This window comes from Schistosoma haematobium, chromosome 1, assembly GCF_000699445.3.
Source record: "Schistosoma haematobium chromosome 1, whole genome shotgun sequence".
Lineage (NCBI taxonomy): Eukaryota > Metazoa > Platyhelminthes > Trematoda > Strigeidida > Schistosomatidae > Schistosoma > Schistosoma haematobium.
Genome location: NC_067196.1, coordinates 31,928,856 through 31,952,556, shown reverse-complemented (window position 1 = coordinate 31,952,556; position 23,701 = coordinate 31,928,856). Strand labels below are relative to the sequence as shown.

Genomic DNA, 23,701 nt, shown 5'->3' with positions numbered 1-23,701 from the left:
GTTTATTTACTCTGGAGAAGTGCCTTACATCAAGTTACGAAACGTCAGAAGCACAATTTTTCTACTCATCGGGGTATTAAAAAATATATTTATTATTAGTGTATAGCCATGGTGAAATGCTACAAATCCGCGAATAAAGACTACAAATGAGCTTAAATATTAGAAGTCAAGTAGATAATATGGTTAAAGATAATAATTATATGTTTACTTTAGGATTTTATATATTTTAGTGATTATCTCTTCCGCCATTTATAAATGTCTAGGAAAGTACCAATTAAAATCCAAAGATTATTATTTGAAGTAATACGCTGTTCAGTGTATTCGGAATATATGTTCAGTATGAGGTGCGATTCGAATAAAGTAGAAAACTATAAGGTTGCTGGATAAACTATTCAAACATATTCATTTCATCGCTTAAGCTTCAAGTAATGAATGAGCCTCTTTGTTATGATATTTTACATAAACAGAAAGACACATTATTTATACTATTATTATTATCAGTACAAATGAATAAGAAATTGGAAATATTTACTTAGATATAATTCTAAGACTTGAAGACAACAACAATATTCTCCATTAGGAGATAAGATAATAATAATAATAATAATGGTGATAAGTAATAACTAATAGTGAGTATAATGAGACCAAATTAAAGTTATTCATTTCGTAGTCATGGAAAAACAAATGCATAATGTATATATATGGATGTGAGGAAGATATAATATCAATAATTAGCTATCATTAAAAACTAATCTTATTTAGTTTGATGAAATATACAATAATTTTTGCCTATATATTAACAGATAACGAATTAACAGATAGAAAACAGATGAAGAGGACGAAAAGCGAAAAAAAATCAATGAGCTTTTATTTACTTAGTTATGGAGGACAAAAGGGACTAGAAGAGGAAGGCCCAAACAACAAACAAGTAGTGATATATATATATATATATATATATATATATATATATATATATATATATTCAGAGTACAACAAAAGAAAAGAGTATTGATGATCACAGATGAATCGCTAAAGATGCAACTATACACTTGATCAATAAATAATGGAGAGCTGGTCTAAACTATTACTCCCGATAAACAAAAATAAGCTGCTTTTAATTTAAAAATTCCATTCAATAAACAGGAACTTTCAGTGAATTGTTTGAAATAATTTAAGGGGATTATAAACAACACGTAGGAAACCTAAACATTGTAGCGAGAGATAGGGTATTGTTTCAGGATGCCACGGTTTTAGACACTATTTGGTGAAAGAATACGAAAGTGAATATAATATAAGCGCAAACAAGAACAAAACATTTATATTAACACAGGAAGTTGATTAGAAACTGAGTTGTAAAAAATTGTTGTCGACGTAAAGAGGTTCACAAAAGTTGAACATAGAACTGTTAGGCTGTGTTAAATGACTGTAACTCGGAATCATCAAGTGGGACACAAGAATAACGAAATTTCAGAAATACCTCGTGACTGACTCATGATGCATACCTTGTACATACATTACCATATGAAGAACGAAATAACTAAACGGGCAATTATCAAATTAATCAAAATATTTGAATAGGTATTGAGAATGTTTTTTGATTACGGGTGCTAATAATGTTAAGAAATCACTACTAATGAGCGGAAACATCTAATGTGGACAAGGAGATTATTAGACAACGACATCTCAATTATGGAAACCTTATGGAAACAAAAAAGACAGAAGACAGAATGCTGGAAGAAGTTTTAGGTCTCAGAAAATAAAGAAAACAGACTAAGAGTGATAAATAAACGTGTAAGCTGTTTAGAAAAGAGGGAAACAATGAATATACATATGTTTTATTATCCGCTGATCACAATATTGTATCATTATATCTAGAATTAATACAATCCTTCTAAATTAAGCATTTAAAAGCTCTGAATTTGATAATACGAAATTTACCTACATCTTACTGTTTCTAATACAAAAATATATTCCGTAAAATAAAGTTATTACTTACTCTGTAACTAAACCTTTGTACTATTCAGCTAGTTGTTTTTATTGAATCAAAACTTTTACATAACATGCAATAATGAATTTTATCGATCTATCTAACAAAAATATGAGTATGCATAGGAAAGTTGACTAGGGTTATTAACATTTATAGTTGATGAAACAATATGAAATCAACAACATCTTCATATCATACAGAGTGAATAAAAATGGACCAATAGGAACCACATTTCTAATCGCAAAGAACTCAGTAGTCAAAATGTAAGTGAATTCTTAAATAACAGGTAATAAGTAAACTGTTATTAATGTAGAATTAGTTGAAGATACGGACCAAAACTAAGAAAAGAGAAGCGAAAATTGTACCGTAAATGGATTTGAGTAGGTGATATTTAATGACTTTTGATAATACACAGGCTTTCAGACCACATGAATGGCAAAAATATCTACAAATTTTGTCACAGTCTGAAAGATGACCGGACTATGTTAGGAGTTATACCCTAATAGTATCAAATAATATAGATTTACTAGTCATCAATACTATCCATATCCAAGGTTTTGGGTGGACAATTAGTTTGAAACTCGGGTTTCCCAACTTAAACAAATAGGCACTCAATACCTATGTATTGGGTCGTCTATTTTACCACTTAAATTCTGCAGGAAACAGTTACCACTATGTGGAACCAATAGAAAATGCTTTCATGGTAGACGTTATGAAATAGTGATAGGATGAAGGCTTTTAAACCCAGTAACAAACATAAAAAGAGTGAACATATTTTAACATAGAAGGTGAAAAGAATAATTATTAGTAAGCATAAATACTATAAACAAATATGTACTTACCATCGCACAAAAATGCAGGTTCACCACCGTTTGAGGTAGGATCAGCGGGATTTAAATATGGGCAAACAGTCTCAACCTGAGTACACCATGAAATGCAGGGTTGTACAATTTCCAGTCGAAAAAGTAAATGAGAATCTAACTGGAATTCTGTGGGGTTAGATTTTCGATATATATTCTTGGGTTTTGACATAGATTCTACAACAGATAGATCAAATGGTTGTGTCGGTGATGATCTATTTAAGAAGTAACTACTCTTCCGAGGACGAGGCATTTTGGAACTGGTCGATAAATTTGAAATTGTGAAGGGAACATGAATTCGATTAACTTCGACGTCAGTTATATCGGAATCCCGAGATTTCGAGTGTAAAGGTATACTTACATCTGCGTCATCAAGTGGATAATACAGTGGGAATTCTGTTGCACAAAACCAACTTCTATAAGCTTCCTATAAAATGAAAAAAGTATGTTTATAATTAGGCACTTGAAGGAAACAAACAGTCAGAAAAAAACTATAGCAATGTATGCAGATATTAATTAGATGTTAAGATGAAATAATTAACATAGTTTATCGCATAGATTAGCAAAAAATATTACTGTGATCTTAAAAGTGGAATCTTTAGTTATTCAAACCGGATGAATTTTATATTCCATACGTAAAAATTCTGATCTTAAAACTGAAGTAATTGTCAAAAAAGTAAAATAAAACTAGAAGTCATTATGATCTGATTCATTTTTTAAATTACACGACTCCCATTTCGCAAATAGGTGTGGTGTATTAACAAAGCACGAGGTACAAGTTTGGAAAGGAATTTCTCACGACAGAGACTAGTAGAGAGTGCGTACAACTTTGTGGAACAAAACCATAGAATTTAAAGCAAATAAACACATTTTATTTTAGAATTATTCTTTATTATGTACTTGGTACGTAACAGCATTTACCACAGACTATAATAAAATGTATACTACCAAGAATGCTCAAGTGAATAATTTTATGCAAACTGTGATATTCGAAGTAGGAACCATTAGAGAGTATCGTAAATATTCTTTAGATAAATTTTCGTAACCTTATCACAAGACTATTTATTTGGTACAGCAGATATACTAACCCAAACTAAACTACTTCAGATATATTCTTTGAATTGATTGCTGTATACACTAGGCCCATGAACAGTAACAGATCTGTCTGGGACACGATATATTAACGCTACAAAAGGTACTAAGGTCTTGTGATGCAATTAACTTATTTACACCTAATCCAATATTAGAATAATAAATAACTTCAGTAACTTTAAGGACCTAAGAAGCCAGAAAATTGAAAAATCAGTTAGCACAATTCTTTACAAATAAGTGGTCTTATACTTTGACTTTAATTTCACCCATGAGACTAATTAAAGATGAAAATAAAGGTCACAAAACAATTAACGATTATTCACTTTATTCGCCAATAACAATCTGGAATGAACGATACATTCAATTTTACGATTTTCAATTACTCAATATAGAAGTAGTACGCAATCTTTTGACGTGTATGATTGATTTATTTTAGTAAGGTTATCGTCTTGATGATAGAAACTGATACTTAACAATTATAAAATCTGGTACCAGCATAACACTGTAGTAGTTATGCAGCAAGCTCTGTATTTTATGGCCTAAAACAGTGTAGATTTGTGTTATACCGTGTGACACTGAAAATATTCCCGAACTTTTTTTCTAAGAAGGGAATTTATGGGTGTATTCTTTAAAACTGATTTTGGTTATTAAAAACATACAAGCACTTGAATGCCTTCCAATATTTCTTTCATGGAGGCTAATGTGTTAGTCAATTTCTTTGTTTATATAAACTAAATGACATGTACAGTATCAATTTTACTACATTCAGTCTCAAAGTTAGCATTTTATGATTTATCCACTTTTGCTAACGAAATGATAACAATAGTTCCTCTGTTGTGTCGATTAGAATTATTATACCAATAAATTAAACGACGTAACACCTCGTTGTGGATGTTATATAGACTTTAATTTTTGATTTCGAAATAGCGTGATTGAAAAACTGGATAAAAATACTTTACTGGATGCTTACTGAGTAACACTACCTTTAGCTGTTGAGAATTTTTTTACACAGCATGCAACTAAGTCATCTTATTTCGCATAATGTCTATTAAACAATAATAGGTTTAATTCAATTGAAAGCAACCGTCTAATTATCATTTTGTTTACGTTGGTAATCATTCACTTCTCGGAAGTTACAGTTTTGTGCCTCTTAAGTGAGATAAACCAACTGTTTTGGTTCTTTGATTATTGATTTACCTTATCACTTGAGTTATTTATTTGTTCGATCAACATTCACTCGGTATGTTTCTTACTGTATGAAAGATGCTGAGACCCACTGGTCACCATCAATCAAGCAAGTGAAAGACAATACTGATAATTTACGATTAAATTATTCTTTTTTCCAACTCAACTGTAGTGAACGAGAACAACTAAATGTATTTGAATAGAAAATTACAGAATCTCTTATTAAAATCTGAGAACCATACAGTGAATACTTCATTTGGGAAATGTCCATCAATTGTCTCAGACTTTATTGTTTCTTCATTTCTATACCAATCATTTTTTGTTCTCATTCTCTTCGATCTTCTTAACCTTCTGCTGCCAAGCATTTCCCTTTCAATTGATGGTACATACTACTTACATCTGTCGACATCAGTAGCACACACCGCACAACTATCTAAAAGTCTACGTTGGTTTTTGTTAGTAAATAATTTAACAGTGCCATCATAGCATTAACAAAGTCATCTTATAATGTCATCGATTGAGGTTCTTCTGTCAGCATTTTTTACCTTTCTGAAGAAAAATTTTCATGTAAAAAAGATATGGAAAACAATACATCCAAAAATATCGATCATACTTAACGGGTATATCGACAAGTGAATATAAGGAAAAGCTAAGGACAAGCTAGTTATTTCTGGTATTTTTAACAGATTTACGGAGATTTTTTAGGTTTTAATTCCACCATAAACCCGAGCCTATGAGAAAAATTGGTGCTTCACACTTTTTCTGATTTTCTTACAATATAAATGCATAAGGGATACTACCAAATTGCATGCCACAAACTTGAGCAAGATTGGAATACATTTTTAAATATAATATTATCACATTACAGAAAATAAATCATTACTGAAAGTAGGCAAATAGAAATGCTCTAAACTATATTTATCTTGGCAAATCACAAAATGACCTAGTATAACGAGAGAGAAAAAAACAGGCCAATCACATAAGTTCGAGAAATTTCCTAATTTCCTCCTAGATCAATGAGAAATTTGAATTGAAAAATCGCTCGTTTGCAAACGAAGTCGTCACGTAAAAATTTTCCTCCAATATTTATTTATGTTTTGGCAAGAGAGAAAATTAAAACAGAAAGATTACAAATAGGCATAAAATAGAAAAAAGGGATGAATGGATGAACGAGAAAATAAGTGGCATTCTGACTGACAGATTGAATATATTTTAAATAAAGGCACAGTAGGAAATACTATCCATCTTTTCATCCTAAATGACACATTTAAGACAATATAAGCATAGAGACATTAATCAAAAATCGATACAAAAGAACTAACCCCGAAAGAAAGGGATAGAAAAATCCTAATAATAAACAGAAATACTCCTAAATTATTGATATAATATTTACTTTGGATAATCCCTACTTGAAATACTTATTTTAAGCTTCAAAATAAAACTTGGTAATCGATCGAATTCAGTTAACTGGTTAAAATTCATACATAGTAGAGTAAAACTAAGTGCTTGTCAGAGAAGTATGTATAAATCACTGATTGGTACTTACTGGTAGCGAAATCCTGAGTCCCATAAAACAGTCAGGGTGTATTTGGACGATTAGTAAACGTTTAATAATGTTACCAACAAATTTATAAATAGTGGGCAGATAAATAAATAAAAGAACTCAATAGAAGTAGACAGACAGTAAATAATATTATAAAAGCCGCATGAAGTAGACAAATGGATGTATATATGAGAATTGTAAAATGTCCTTCAGTGTCTATCACTCAAGATAAACAGCCAATTATCAATCTGAATAAAGAGCAAAATCGTAGCAGAATAACGTTTTCCTACGGTTTTACTCTTAATTCAAATTTATAATTGTGAAAAATCATATGGAAGATTATGATTAATTTATATAGAACATTCACTACTTGAGTTACCTACAGTGACAAAAGTGGTGAAGATATTACCATTTCGTTGTAAATGACTACCAATAGTTTCTTTGTGAACCATGTTTCATATAATTATATGCAAGAAGGACCGTGGTGTCATTAGTGGTTCGTCCATATATTCCAAGCTTAGTTTCTTTTTATGAACTTCAAGACCATTCTGAAGCAATTTTATTGCTTCACAGTTGATATCATGTCTTGTTTCTAGTGTGTGTAGTGTTATCACTGAAGTATTCTAGAACTTCTTGAGTTCTTTTAAAGATTCAGGAACATATTTCAAATATTATTTGTGTCGCTTTACCCTAACATTTAATTGTTTGGATGCTCCTCCCGCTTACACTTCATTACACTCATGGAACTTAATTAAAAAGACAGTCTTGCCATTGCTCGTGTAAGTTAGGATAACACTAAGTAAAGAGGAAAAACAGGTTGATGAAGTAACAAGTTTTTATTAGCCGAGGTATTTGGGACATGTATTGCGTCTACCAAACAACCGCCTAACCCAACGCCCAAAGTAAGTTGGAAGAAAGCTCAAAGCAAAACATGGCATCACTCCATGAAGTTGTTGACTGATTTATTGAGTCATGTTGGTAAGTTTAGACTACCAGATTGGAGTTCACACGATTTCTGAAACCCATTATTGGAAATATTGAGTGACAAAGCTCAGAACCAGTCTCAATGAGGGAGATGCATTCACTCTTTGCCGTTCCAAAGATCTTAAACTTTATAATTATATTGTAATCTTTATTTTGCGAATTCATTCCCAACCTTAGCTGCTATTTTGACTAAATGATTGGGCTTGCCTATTGCAATGACCTGGCCGACCTATATTGGCTGAAATAATCATTCCTTCAAGTCCTAGCATGAAGGAGAGATCGGTTGCCAAGCAGTGCGACTAAAAGCAACAGACTAATGGTCCGAATCCAGGTAACCAGGAAGTTACAATCACCCTCATACCTTCGACAACACTCGAGATCATCATATTCATGGTCAAGTGCCCTCGTCATCTCTTAATATCCCTCCTGTTCCCACGACCAACTCTACTTCTATGGATTTATCAACACACACTACCAGTGCTAAGGATTTGAGTTCACAAAATGTTATTGCTTGTAGCCTGAAACCGCTCACGGAACTACATGTTGGGGCTTTCGTTTTTCGAACCTCATGTTAAATAGGACAACAGATTGCCTCAGCTAGGACTCTAGAATCAAGAACTGTAGATGTATGTTGTACCGCTGTAACAGGATCCAATTACGATCATTCACTTAACCGTACTTAGCTAATACAAAAAATCGATGGAATTCAGCATCCGTTTATCTGGAGTTTTGGGTGCTACTACTCGTGGCCTTACTAGTGTGGAGATAGCAATAAGTTCAGAAGTAGAGCAAGTTCTTTCACACTGGATTCTAACATATAGTTGGTTTTGAGCTGTCCGACTAACTGGGGAAGTCAGAACGCGGAAAGATAGAAACATGTTGACTCTTCTTCGTCTCTGCCTAAGCTCCCACTGACTGCAGTTCGGATAAAGTAAGGGATGAGTTTTACGAAAAGCTCTGCTCTCATACAAAACGCCAAACTTTCGGACGTCGTAATCTTAGCAGGTCTTTATGTCCAAGTAGGTAGTTTAAGCCAAAGTGAAAGATAGTTGGGCCAGTCTTACAGTGCTCCTGCTCAACGAACTGACAAGCGCAAGTCTGGTATAACTACGGTCTGACGACCGTCTGTTCTTAACAAGTACCGACTTTTAGTATAAAGAGACATGACGAGGAGACTGTCACAATCGACTCAACGATTGATCCAAATAGAATATATTATCACCAGCCATCATTCGAGAAGCTCAATAAGACTGCCTCTCGTTCTAGGGACCATGTCTAGACTTCGATCATGTTCTAGTACGTGCACGCGCTTGTTTGCGTTTTAATAGACGCGTGAAAGCCACGGCAAAAAGAAGCCTTAGAATTCAACTTAACAATCAAGAAGTAAAGAATATATTTTAGGAACAACTAGAGAAGCTAGTCAATCGTCAAAATGGTGTTCACCCAAATGTGGGTCGGCATGATATCCAGACGGCTGTGAAAACAGTAGTGATATTTAAGAGTGACTATGACCAAAAGGTCAAGAAAAATCAACGGATTTCAAAAGTATTTGCTGAATCGAATGTCCGGAAACTCAGCACACCGGGTTCGGATTCCCATGAGTGAAAGCAACTTAAACGTAGATTGACAGAAGTTTACACAATGACTGTGAGCAGTGGTGGCCAGCAAAAGCAAAGCTGATGGAAAATGCTTTGCTGATGGGCAACAGCAGACAACTTTCCAGGCTTACCAGAGAAACGAGCATTAATTATTCGTGAGACTAATTCTGGAAACGATGGGACAATGACCCACTCTCAAATCATAAGGCTGAGGCGGCAAGCAGAACGCCTTTAAGAACAGTCTAACTGTTCACCAGATGCCCTCAAGTTGTTCACTTTAACCAAACAACCTGATTGGGATGTCAACATAAGTTCTCTGACTCTGAACCATAAATAAGAGAAAGCAACAGGCGCTGATAGATTAAGCTCCAAGATCTTCAAAAGTGATGGTCCATCTTTAGCTGTTCGATTGACTGAGATATTAGCTAGAGTATAGGTACTGAAAGTATGCTCATCCCACTAGTCTAGCTTGCCAATTGCTCCAGAACAAAAACCGTCTTGTGATAATCACAAAGGAATCAGTATGGCTAACATCAATAATTATTCGACGCTTAATTAGTTTGTGGAGAGCAAACTCGGGAAGAATAAGTTGACTTCAGATCTGAGTTTGGAGATGTAAACCAAGTAATCGCTCTTAGGTAGGTTCTGGAATCTCAACTATAGTGGTATCTCTTGACCTTAGGACAGAGTTAAACTCCGTAGATCAACAGGCTTTACGGTAGTGCTTGTCGTTGAGAAACGTACCAACGAAGTGCATTAATCTTGTACAGGCTCTCTACTCAAACATTACTGGTCGAGTTAAGGTCCACGAAGAATTGATGACTTCAAGTAATTTTTGTCAGGGTATTCCGCTTTCCTCATTTGTATTTAAATTTGTCATAGACATTCTTTTAAAGATAGCACTGTCGCCATCTGGCATTTTAGGAATTAATACTCTAACTGGGGACTCACTTGTTGGCCTAGAACCCTCAGATGATATAGTCGTGTTTAGTGAAGGCGATGGACAAATCCAGTCTTTTGACTGCCTTAAGCAACGATGCAAGCATATTTGGGGTGCGATGCTCCCCTCCTAAATACAAAATGTTGCTTATACACTGATTTGCGTTAGTGCCTGAATTAATGATAAGGAATGAAGTTGGGTGTATCTATAGCTTCACTTATCTCGAGAGTCTCACCATCCCTGACGAGATCTCTGGACAAATTAAAAAAGCTGGGTTGTTGTTCGCCAACTTGTATCGCTTGTGGCGTGGGTGAGATACCCATCTGTCAAACAAGGGATCAAGCTGATGTGCAGCAGTTTGTTCTGTGCTAGTTTATGGGCGTGAAACTTGGTCCTTGAAAATAAGGGTCATTCATATGCCGTTAGTAGTTGATCATAGATTCTTTCGAAGCATTCCTCATAAACGTCAGGACCATAGAATTAGCAATTCTGAAGTAAGGGTGCGAAATCTATTGACGAAGTAGTGAATTTTTATTAACTGAGGTGGTTAGGAAATACGTTACGCATGCCCATCCAGTACCTACCTTAGTACGCAATGATGGCTCGTGTATGAATGGTTTGGAAGAGAGTTAGGAGGGGAGAAACGAAGACATGACTACAGTCTAGTAAAAAACTGACTATATGACTGATTTATGTAGGTATGTGCAGACTATTTGACTGGGGTCTACATGATTGTCATAACCAATGGTTAAAGATTTTAGACAACACGACTCAGGATACTTTGCAATGCACAGATACACTAACTTTCTGTCTTCCCTTAGATCCAGGGTTTCTTAATTACCTTAAAAATTTTATTATTGCTATCCCACTAATCCATATTTTCTTAAAAAATTATATACTGGATGCTTATCTTTTCCACCACTACTAATCCTGTTACAACGTGCTCTGTGGTTTGTTTCTATAATTTCATTTCGCTGTGCTAATGAGAAATGGAAGCTCGAAAAGGTGTACACACTCTCTAGGTTCTACACTGCATATGATTGACCAAACATTGGTTGCTGGAATTCGATAAGGCTCCCAGTGTTTACTATCGTTGCAAATAGCTGCAAGCGTCTTACGTAGTTCGATTTTGCTTTTTGACTCATAACTTGGAATTCGTGTCATAAAAAAAGCATTTCCAAGTGTATTTCATAACTCCTGAAATCTATCACGATATAAGTCTATAACTGGTTATCGACCAGCAGTCAGGTCATGTTTTGGCTACATGTTCGCTTCAAATGATGTCAAGTGGCCTACACAAATGATAATCTTTCTATACATTACCATATGTTTAGTACAATGTAGAATGTTTAGTACACGGAGTCACATAGTCATACCATAACGAGATAAACATACATGAATGACTGGTATCTAGATTGGTCACATTTGCCATTTCACTCACACTACTACTCAGTCACACTAAATTTCCAATTGTTTTCAATGGTTTGCTAGAGAGGATGATTGGAGGAATAGGTTTGTGTAGATCTTGAAAAACGATCTTACATTTTGAAACTGTGAAGTACATTTTGTACCTACAAATACCTACTGCTGACTTATAATATGCAATTTGATTAGTTTGGGCACTGTCGCGCAGTAAGTCAGCTACCGCAAACATGAACCCGGCATAGATGGTCAAATGACCTAAGTTGCTATACCACAGCAGAACGGCAAGACGAATCGCAAAAGCGATCGAAATAATTTAGTAGAAATGAAAGTTATTGTAATACTAGCCGGAGAATTGAATGCCCAGGTCGGGTGTCTAGGCACAGAAAAAAGTCGTTTGATTGGTCAATGGGGACTTGTTGGTGCCAGGTCTAATAACGGTGACTGTCTACTACAATATTGCATAGACTACAAAACGTTTCTAGCTAGCACTAACTATCGGTACAGTCATCGCCAATGTGCCACCTGGCGTCCTCTCTCTGAATCACAAGCCTGAACTCAGGCTGATTAAATCATGATCAACTAACAATAGTGTGGTTATGTACAAGAATGTCGATCTTTTTGGAGTATTTATTTAGACTGTGATTATGCTCTCACTTGAGCTAATCTTATTTTACGTTTCAGTGGCCAACAAATTTACCGTCCTAAACGGGTCGATGTAAGAGGCTGCAGCCAGTTCCGACTAAATATCAAAGCGAGCTAGGTTCATGGTTAGTTATCAACCCATTGAAAGGTATAGATGAGCACTAACTGCATTTGGATGATGTCATCAAAATGGCACGTAAATCCGCTTGCGGCTTCGCGAAACGTTCTGCTTATGTGCATTGGGGTTTTTGCATGATCCTAACAACTCGTTGAAGCACATTGGTCTACTCTGGTTAACCGCGATTCTGACAATGAGCGTAGGTTTATACGTAAGCAACGTGTGTAAATTCTGAGTAAGCACAGAGAAGCCTGGTTGTCGGAAAGTGATAACCAGCTGGAAGTAGCAGTTGCATCCTATAACTGTCAGAAGTACTTTCAACTCATCCCAGCCATTGTCAGCAAGAACTCTGATGTGGGTGAAACAATTTATTAAGTTCATGGGACGCCCATCAATAGCATCTACCAAGGTGTTGGACGATGGACAGAGTTCTTGAAAGAGCAATCCACCTGGTCTTTTGTCTCGCCAACATCGATCAAACTGTCCTTCTCTCCATGGTCTGTGACGACTGATGCACCTAACGAAGTGGGATTATGCAGGGAACTCCAACTCCTGACACGTCACATATCACCCAGTCCAGATGAATTACCTTCGGTCCTTTTTAGGGTGATATAGTACTTTGGTTATTGGACTTAGTTTTTTGCAAATGTCTGGTAGTCAGAGTGTTTCAACACTTTGGGGACAGTCGATAGTTGTCCTTATCTATAAAAAGGCTTTATGACATCTAAGAATCAACTATCGGGGGATAAGTCTAATTCCGATTGCGTCCAATTTATTGTCTTCAGTCATACTTCGTAGATTGTTAAAAAGCCGAGAAAGATTAACTCGCGTGAATCAGGCTGGTTTTCGTTTGGGTCGAGGATGTATTGGTCGTATTTTCAACTGCTGCCAAGTGTTAGAACACCGTCACACTTGTTGCAGGTCAACGATTGTTGTTTTTTGATATCCGGGCCGCCCTCGACTTGTTCGACAGGGACGTTCTCGTGGATTGCCTATTGAAGAAGGGTGTCCCTCAGAAGTTTAACATCTTAAAGGCCCCATATACAATCGTCTCAGGCAGAGTGATGGCACACAACCACCTCCTTTCATTATCTTGTCCAAGCAGTCGGGGTCAGGCAGGGTTGCTCAATCTCATAATTCCTCTTCAACTTTTCCATAGATGACGTTCTGAAAACAGCTCTGATGAATGTACGCAATAGTGGTGTGGATCTGTTGCCTGGAGAAAGACTTTTAGACCTTGAGTATAAGGGTGATATTGTCTTACTGTGCGATAACACCCATGCAATCCGCACTTACCCAGCTGCCAATCAGTGTCCGTAGGCATGGTATGTGCTTTGCACTTTTCAAGTGCAAGATACTTTTACAGGACTGGCAGAAACTCGAACCTGCACTCACCCTGTGTAGCGAGCAGACAGAAGTAGTCGAGAAGTTCGTGTATCTGGGCAGCTGTGAAAGTGCTGAAGGTGGAATGAGTAGTGAGATTAATTCAAATATAGTGAAAACCGGAGCGATTCATACCGATCTGGGCCCTTTTTGGTGCTTTCATGATGCTAGTCTGGCTGCAAAAGGTTGGATATATGACGTGTCGATGACAGCATTTTCGCTCTATGCTTGTGAGACCTGGCCTTCTAGAGTTGAGGATGTTAGACGACTCTGTGTTTGAATATCGTTCTCTCTAAAGGGTTGCTGACATTCAGTGGTGACACCATATTATTAATGCGTAGGTTCGGCATCGTGTGTTCGGAAACAGTGACGATAATTCAGTTGGTGTTACCACTTTGGAACACCGACCTCGGTGGCTTGGAAATGTTTCGAGAATGTTGTCTCAGTGAATTTCACATCGTGCATTATTTGGTATTGCTAGGACTGGTTGGAAAAAGCGGAAAGGTGGTCAATATATGACATGGTGTTGTGATATGAAAGAAACATGTACAGGACTTGAGTCTGTCGTTCCTTTGCGACTCCCTGGTTGGGGTCCTAGAGATAGACACGGCTCAGAATAGAAGTCAGTGGAGATCTTGCTGTAATTTTATCATACTTTCCCCACATAAGTGAGAGAAACCCCTATAACTGAAAGATTCCAATCTGGTTGTTTTTAAACTGAACTGCTTCTCCTATTATTATTTTTTTTCCACTCTCATATACTAATTCATCTTCGCTCTTTTATTTTTATTACACCCACATTCCTTTACTCATCTATTCAGAATGTTAACGATGGGATAACTGAAGAGGAACGTGATTTTGAACGACTGTTATACCTCTGTTGAACAAGAGGAATGAGAAGTAAATGTATGCCCTTGTTTTGTCTGTGTTTATATGCAGAGATACTGAATAAAGCCACTGAGTACAAATCCGCTAAAAGCGGTTGCCCCCAAATGCCTTGGTACGGCCGAGAGTGGGGAGAGTCCGCTCTACCTCTCGAAATGCTCTCACATGGCCACGCGTATATAGTATCTACCAGGGAAGTCCTACTCATTGCCTTTTCGTGGCGAGGGTGTTGTCTAAGAAATCGAGGGGACGAAAAGCGAATGTCCGGCGCTTTAACCCGGTTGGTGGACATGGAGAGTCCAGCTAGGGGAGCTGGAAAACGCAGATCCCAAACCAATGGTGCACATAGGCTCCAGTATTCTGAAGGAACAAATGGCGTATGAACCAAACGTTGGTCACTGGCTACCATGGGACTGCATCTCCTTACGATGCTCCACTGCCTTGAGGATCAGACCTTCAGGTCGAAGGCTCCGGGTGTGACCCCCTAAGAAAACCGCCTGCTTCGGTTTGGGCACCCGGGGAGTATCACAGCCCTCACACATATCGAATGAGATTTATGTGGCGCATATGTATTTGGTGCCTCCTTGTACCAATATCTATGTGTTAAAATAAATAATAAATAAAAGCCGTTACAGATGTACCGCCGCATGAAAAAATTCAAGAGGTGAAGTGAAAAATCCTCACTCAGAAGTAGATACCTAAGACGCTAAACAGGACAAAAGCCAAAGTATTTAGGTTCTACAAAAACCATCATATCATTCATATATTGGGTAGAAATAAAAGTTACATGTATCAGCATCAGTAGATTCGCAAGATATCGTGGCTACCAACTAATATGATCAATGTGTATCTGTTTTACTCTCAGCCTTCCGGCCAACAACCTAAAAGCAAATTTTGAGGTGGGTCAATGATAAGCTTAGGATTATTATTAAAATCATTTTCAAGCTAAGTAAATCACCACATACCCAAGTACCTGGTGATTAAGTCAACTAAACCAAATTTCTTAAAAAGTAAACTGAATCGATCTTTCAGTTTCTACTTAGCGGTCGGAGAACATATTACAGAAAAGTAGTATGGAAATTTGCCAACAAATCTACGTAGATCATTAGAGTAACAAAATTTTTAATTCCCTTAGGTCGATCTATAAGGAAGAAATAGTTATGCACCTAAACGATTGTTTTAAATTTAGTTCCTGTTTCGTGCAACAAATTACGTAACTTAAGAAGACAGAGTGAAAACTATTCGCTTTTTTGTCCTCTACTCAGTAACAAAGATACTGTGATTCCAAAATACGATACATCATTGTTATTATTATAGTTGAATGTGAATAACATGGTCAAGATATTTAACAAGCACAAGCTAAACATCCAAGCAATCAATAGGTTTTCATTTAGCACAATCATAACAGTAGTGTGGTTTAGCATCAAAGCAAAGACGTACTAAAGAAACAACATAGTGTGCGTAATAGATTTTCCAACAAACAATTCGAAGCTAAATGGCCAAATCATGAAGTTACGTTTCAAAATCCATTAAAACTTATCAAAGTCAATAGGACAGGAAAATGAACTGAGTGAATATATATGGTTAATAATAACATGTAAAAGAACACACCAGACAACATACTTCAATGTATAAAGAATTAAGTGAAAGAATTTTAATTGGAACTTTACTACAGATTGAGAGCAAGTAACTAGAGGAAATACTGAGGAAAAGTTACGCTACATGATTCTACTCAGTCACTCTTAAAACTGATAGTGCTTAAAATCCCACTTATTTCTCAAGTTTTCAAAACAACATACTAAACGATAAACTAACAGGCAATACCAATTAACAAGGCAACGTATAAGATACAAATATTTGAGATTATTTCTAACGCAAAAGGACTATTTTTAAAGGTTATGTAAATGATTTAAACGATTTATGTGAGTTTATGAAGATGATATATAAACGCATTCACAAGCATGAAAATGAATAAGCTATCTGAGTAAACGTATGAACAGACACACGCATGCCAACGACCAATTATACATTACTTAGAAAAGCAGGAAAATGCTCGAAAGACCAGAAAAATGACTGGAGATCAATAGACTAAGGTGAGAGGAACCAACTGATAGTTAACGAGAGACGAAAGGAAGAGTGACTATCAAACGAACAAACAAATTAAGAAACACATGAAATAAGTTAAAAGTTTGATTGATTCAGGAAGAGAGCCAAAACTTATTATGAGTAACATTATGATGAACAAGGTTTAGAGACCATCAATATTAAATGTAGATGTGTAAAGACAAAACAATAAACCACAAAATTATACATATTTTTCCATTGGGGTAGATTATGCGCAACTCAAATGAGCTCATATAGATGCCCAATTGGCAGAAACCCGTTATACTATTTACCTGTGTACACTAGTTTAGATACAGTGAAAACTATAAAAATGCACAAAATTAATTTAACAGTTAATGATCTAACCGTACTCAATTAAAAAGTTGGCTAAGTTCTTTATAAAAGCACTGAAACAGTGAAAGTCGTAACTAACATCCAATATTTAAACGCAATCTATGTTAGAAGCCAGTACAAACAAATGGATTTTAAGAATACTATCGATGTTAAATCTCATGGTTTAGTTGAGATCATTCAGAACTGGTGACTTCTATCACGAGGAGGAAAATATATAACTTGGTAATTAAGCTATATCTATTAGATGAAGTAGTTGATTTATTGATTAAATAATGATAACTACTGCCAGTACAGTGTATTCAAATTTATCTGCTGAACGAGTATTTAAAATGATATATACTTCATTAAAAATGTTGATGTCGTTTTAATCTGTTGTGAATCAATGTTTGGTACATAAATAAATCTTCAGCGACTGTCTTCCATTCTGTGTATCAGACCATATTAGTTTTAGTCTATCATAAAATTGACAAATAGCAACTTATTTCGCTCTCACACCAGTAGCAACATGTAAGCATTTTGATAAGTCATTAAAATTTCCAAACTACTACTATGAATTTAAAGACAAATTTTAAATGTTGAAGATATATTTATGGTAAGCTGAACACAGAATTATCTCACTACTAAACAAAGTAACTTAATCGAATAGACTTAACTGGAAATCGGTAATCCTGTATAGAAACATGTGCTTGATTTTGAGCTGGACTTCATGTGCAGAGGGTAATGATATCACTCAGCTGCCCAAGTGTAATGAGAGTGTAATTTGAACACCATGATGGTTAAAAGTAGGAAGACTCAACCAACAGAACACCTAAGAAACATAAATTTGTGTACTACATAAGAGAAGAATAATGAAAATCTTTTCACTAAATCATAAGATCTGTGAAAGTGATTTATATTGGTTGCAAGCTAATTTAATAAAAAAGGTATTTTACAGTTTAGAACGTAAAAAGTTAGGAAATAAGTGTTTAAGTTTTGGAATTTTGAAAAATCCCACTATGAGTGCACAAAACGTATAGCTTGGAAGAAGCACAGATCAAATTTCGTCTTTGTTACTCTACTTTTGTAAAAATCAGTAGCATATTCTAAAACGGGAAAAACAATCGACTTTGCCGACACATTCAAGGTAGACGAAGAATAAATGATAAATAAATACGTACTTTAGAAATTAGCAGGGTCTTATGCCCCATTGCATGCAAACTCAATAACGCTTCTTTATTTCCTACAGTATAATCTAACCAATATTGGGCTAGAAAAAGGTGAATGAAATTGAGTACTACAAACAGGTTACATGAACTACTTCTGGGGACAACCGAAAATTAAAGGATATCTAATACTGATTCTTATGACACTAAAGTAATTTACGGAAAATGGAAAAAAATATTATAGCCTAGATTACAATGGAACCTGTTGGCTATTAAGAGAGACTGAGATATTATCAGCACACGAACCAAACTGCCACTACTTCAAATGGATGGGAGCTACAAAAACTTTATATCGCGTTAGTTCAAGGCCTTTGATAGCTTACTTCCAAACAAAGTTAAAACAATATAGCTTTGAGAGTTTGTCTAGACCTCAGGGTTTCACAGATTGTTTGGGATAAATAATATTAAAAACTGCTTATTGTAATGTCGGTTACCATGCTAGGCCAATATAACTTATTCTGGACAGACCATTCTTTTTGAGTCACATTTTGACCTTGTCAATTACTCGTTTATCAACCTTGATTGGTTTTATATGAGAGTATGTGTGTGTATTTCTTATCTTACTCATCATATATATGTAACTTATTTTTGCCTGACTATCGATTAACGCTTGATTGAATCGAGTTGGATCACTCGCCTTCTCACATCTGCTTGGCTCTTCCTTCTTTGTTTCGTCTCACTGTTCAAATCACTGAGTGTATGGAATATACATATTCGAAGTTTATTCTCGTACTTGGCTTATTTAATTCCGTTATTTACTAACGCGAGTTAAGTCGGCAATTATATACGAGGATAGATGACATGTGTCTCTCTCAATATCAATCATTCGTACAATCCGAATGGAGTCAGATCTCGGGCCACTAAAACATATCTCGGGAGGATTTCGGTGGAAAGTTGTGTACCCTCCGCCACTTTTACATTATTAACACACTATCTGGAGATCTTTTAATAGATTAAATAAGCAGAAAATAAAGTTCTACTAATTGAAGGTGACGAGGTCGTAGGATCTGTTGAACAGCTTGAGTGAAAACCTGACTGTTTGATATGTTGTAAACTTTATCCAAGGAAAAGAATTCCTTGACGTAGTTAAACACTGGAAGATATGATCAGTGAATGTTTAAGATACTAGCTTGTCGGTATTCGATCTTAGGTGTCATTCAAACATTCTTCGTATGTGAAAGAAACATTGAGCTAAAAAAGTTAGGTTTTAGTGCTCTAGTGTTAGGTTCTAGTCAAGGAGACAATGTTAGTCGATCGAGTAGTGAACCTGGAACCGCTAAAAAGTCAGGTGTTGATTAAACTACGAAACTTCAGTAATAAAATAAACGTTCATGCAAACAGATATAATAAAGCACAGGCAAACTTTAATTCTTTTGGAGATTACTTATTGGGATTTTCGGGTGGTCAAACACATCTAAAAAGTACAGCAATTAAGTTTATAACATCTTGATTAAAAGGATACTTTTTGCAATTACTGGAAGACATATGTTCGGTATCTTTAGTAAAATCTCACTTTTTCACTTAGGAACAAAAGGATACTTTTCTGGAATTAAATGAGTAACCAATGCTTTTACAAATAATTAAGCCGGGTACGAAAAATACAATTCAATGTTTGTGCTGACCTCAGTACACCACTGGAGCTTGTCTTGAAGTGAATTCCTTTAGTGAGAAAAAATAACGCTTTGTGATTTGATTTACATTTCTCGTAAACTGATGTGAAGACTGCTCAATGTGAGAAGTACATTTTCCTTCACAAATTCCCCATGCATTACAATTATTACGGTATGTTTATTCTTTTTTATTGTTCTCTGCAGAAGTCTTAAGCTTTTAGTTGAAATGTTTCCTTTTGACGCCCAGTTTTTTTAATGAGAAAGGCTTTTTAATACTTAAAATTAAAACACGAACTTCAACAAAGAGATCTCTTTTCAACGAATTTATTATCAAGCTGTACAATCGTATATATATGAAAATTTTTGTTTTTGTATAAGTACTAATTCCGTGAGGAAATGTGAACACAGTTAATAAAAAGGTTATAATACTAGATTACGTAATACGAATGATAACAATAGATTTAGTGAATATAATAAGATGATTAAAATGTTTTTGATATAATAATTAAAGGTCATAGAGGTGTAAAAATAAATAGGGTGATATGATGAGCATTTACGAATAAAATAATGAGAATATAAGACATAAGTAAAGGGGGAATGCAGTAATAATAATAATAACAATAATAGGATAATCAAAATAATTAAGGCCAAGGTAACGATAACGATAAGACGTACTTCTTTTGTACGCATAGTTCTGGTTTAAGCTCCTGGATGGTAAGAGCTTCGGATATTTTTAAAAGTTGGATACGAAGAAATCTGGGTAGATTTGAACGAATCATATAAACAACCTTAAAGTCAATTTGTAGATCTGTTGAATGGTTATAGTCGATTAGGTGTTCAAGTATCGAACTCCTAACTGCTTTCCTTTCACCCTTATAGAACCAAGCTGGGATATGTTCCCGTATCCGAGTTAAAAGCCAGCGCTGGCTACGGCCAATGTACCTTGCTCCACAAGAGCAGGTGAACTGGTAGATGCACATGGAGGCGACCAGAAGCGGGAGCTTGTCTTTTATGGATACAGAAAATAAGTCCCTACTAGTGAAGGTTATTCGCAGTTTAGCCGCGTTAAATGTTCTAATCGTTGTTGTTAGACGATTTTTGATTACGTCTGATGTTCGATAGCCTTTAAATTCCAGACTTATATAAAGGTCTTTCTTCGCGACGGAACAACTAGATTTCTTGTCGCAACTACTTCTCTTCGTATTCTTTTCTATGAACATTTCTGGGTAACCATTTTTCGCCAAGGTTTTCTTGAGGAATGAGAGTTCTTCGTTAATGCATTCCGTACTGCATATCTGATGTATTTCGATAACATAAAGAATGGATGAGGTTTCTCTTTCTACTTAACGGAACCCGTGCTATAGAAGTTGGTTAGCTGGCCATTCCATGTTTTTTTTTCTAAAAACGGATCTCTTTAAAGAACCATTATTCCTTCTCATCAGATGTACATCGAGAAAAGGAATTGATTGGTCTCGTTCCCTTTCTAATGTGAAATCTATGGAAGGGTGGCATGAGTTAAAGGTGTGTAAAATATCATCTAAATCAATATTATTGTCACAAACGACAAACGTGCCGAAGTTCTTACCATCCAGGAGCTTAAACCAGAACTATGCGTACAAAAGAAGTACGTCTTATCGTTATCGTTACCTTGGCCTTAATTATTTTGATTATCCTATTATTGTTATTATTATTATTACTGCATTCCCCCTTTACTTATGTCTTATATTCTCATTATTTTATTCGTAAATGCTCATCATATCACCCTATTTATTTTTACACCTCTATGACCTTTAATTATTATATCAAAAACATTTTAATCATCTTATTATATTCACTAAATCTATTGTTATCATTCGTATTACGTAATCTAGTATTATAACCTTTTTATTAACTGTGTTCACATTTCCTCACGGAATTAGTACTTATACAAAAACAAAAATTTTCATATATATACGATTGTACAGCTTGATAATAAATTCGTTGAAAAGAGATCTCTTTGTTGAAGTTCGTGTTTTAATTTTAATGTTTGAATGGGAGTTATCTGTCAATTTTTAATAGTTAACAAGACAAAATTCTAGACGTTCAAAAGTAATGAATGTTAAGTGATAGATGAACGCAATGATATGGTATAAACAAGTGATGGATGCTCACGAGATCATATTAGTGACTTAAGCTCTCGAATTATTAGAAATCGGGAACGAGACAGCTAAGCCAGAATAATGAATTTTAAGTAATAAAATTACGTGCTTATACACAAAATATTACCGCAAAATACATATGATAAAGTATCGTATGTGAGTGCAGGAAATCAACTTGTAAGTCACTCATTCTTCAATCAATTAGGATGTGACGGTTAAGTCTAATCTTCGATTATTGTATCATAGTTGAAGCAAAGTTTAAGTGTTCAAAGTATAATGAACCCATATAGGAAAACTAAGACGGTCATCGTGTATACAGAAACAAGTGCTTATACGAAAAACACTTACTTGACACTCCTGACATTGACATTCTCCTGTTACGTTAGGGCGGGAATCAAATGGTTTAACACAAAATGACTTTTCTAGTAGATCATCAAATATTCCAAAATGTGAAGTTAAATTATCATCCATTATCTTTTTTAGCGAAAGTAGACTGTGTTCACATATATGGACCGGAGTCAGAAACTGTTCAAAAATACTATCTGAAGGTAAATATGTGAGATGAGATAAACTTCCTTTACAAGTTCCAGGTTTATATTCCGACAAATATGGTTTATCCAAACGAGAATCAGTATATGGGAGGAGATACAATAAAGGCAAACGAAAGCACAAATCGTGTCTGACATGTTGACGAAGATAAGCAGCGCGAGCACATGGATCGGGAAGTCGGTGGCAAATAAATTCAACAAGTTCGGAACTCAAAAACTTTATTTCCATTTGTCCGTCAAGTGATAAATGTCTTCGAGCTTTGTTCAAGTACGTTTTTATATCAGTCTTACGAGCGTCTAATTTACCAGATGGTTTGCTTGTTCGTCGAGTAAATCTTGTTGGTTTTAATGCTGAGGATGAAGCAGGAGGATTTAAGAATACAAGTTCACTATTCTTGTCTTCAGCGACTGTTTGAAATTTTTCAGATAAATGCGTGAACCTGGCTGTTGCACAGAGCATATCGCCCAATAATATAAACAGGATTATCAGAATTCCCGAACGTTCAGTTGTAATAAATTTAGCTGATGATGAGCAAATACTTGGAAATAAGGCACTGTTGTGTATAGGTTTTTGTTGTTTGCAATTATTTGAAGACAAATTGTTAGTAGAATTAAATAAGTGTGATTTTTTCCGATCGAGTAAAAACTGACACGGAGAAATAAAAGGAGTATCATGATCTCCTGTAATGCACATAGCTTAGCCTGGCGACCAGATCAACACGACCATGCGCATTGTGCCGTCTCAATATGCGAAAGCCAGGGCTTTATCTTGCTCAAAGTTGTCAAGATCTGGTAAGGAAATTGTGTTCACCCATGTCTGAGCAAAAGTAAAAGGTTCACGTATTAATGTAGTGTACTTATTAGTCGTTATTTTGGAAAAAAAACAGTACAAAAAACCAAATTCATACAACTCACTACTAGAATATTTTGTGGTGATTGTTTTTTCATACAGTTTACTTGAGTCCTCCAAAATCTTACTGATAATTTGGCTTAAGAGGATTTTTGGTTGGAAACTCTAAGCTGATTCACGTGTTCAGATTTTTTTCCACTACCATTTTTAAATCGTTTGGCTAAATTTAAAGAACCTGGTTTGAATTCATTGAG

General features: G+C 35.3%; 1 protein-coding gene across 1 annotated transcript in view; it reads right to left on the bottom strand.

Moving 5' to 3' along the window:
• The window catches only part of MS3_00007617 (uncharacterized protein), a 36,809-nt gene that overhangs the window by 9,314 nt on the left and 3,794 nt on the right, over positions 1-23,701 (bottom strand). The window contains exons 2-3 of the mRNA XM_051215935.1: positions 22,398-23,414; positions 2,830-3,274 (exon numbers count right to left, since the gene is read on the bottom strand). Coding sequence (XP_051073729.1) covers positions 2,830-3,274; positions 22,398-23,291 — 1,339 coding nt within the window. The 5' untranslated portion in view covers positions 23,292-23,414. The remainder of the gene's footprint in view (positions 1-2,829; positions 3,275-22,397; positions 23,415-23,701) is intronic.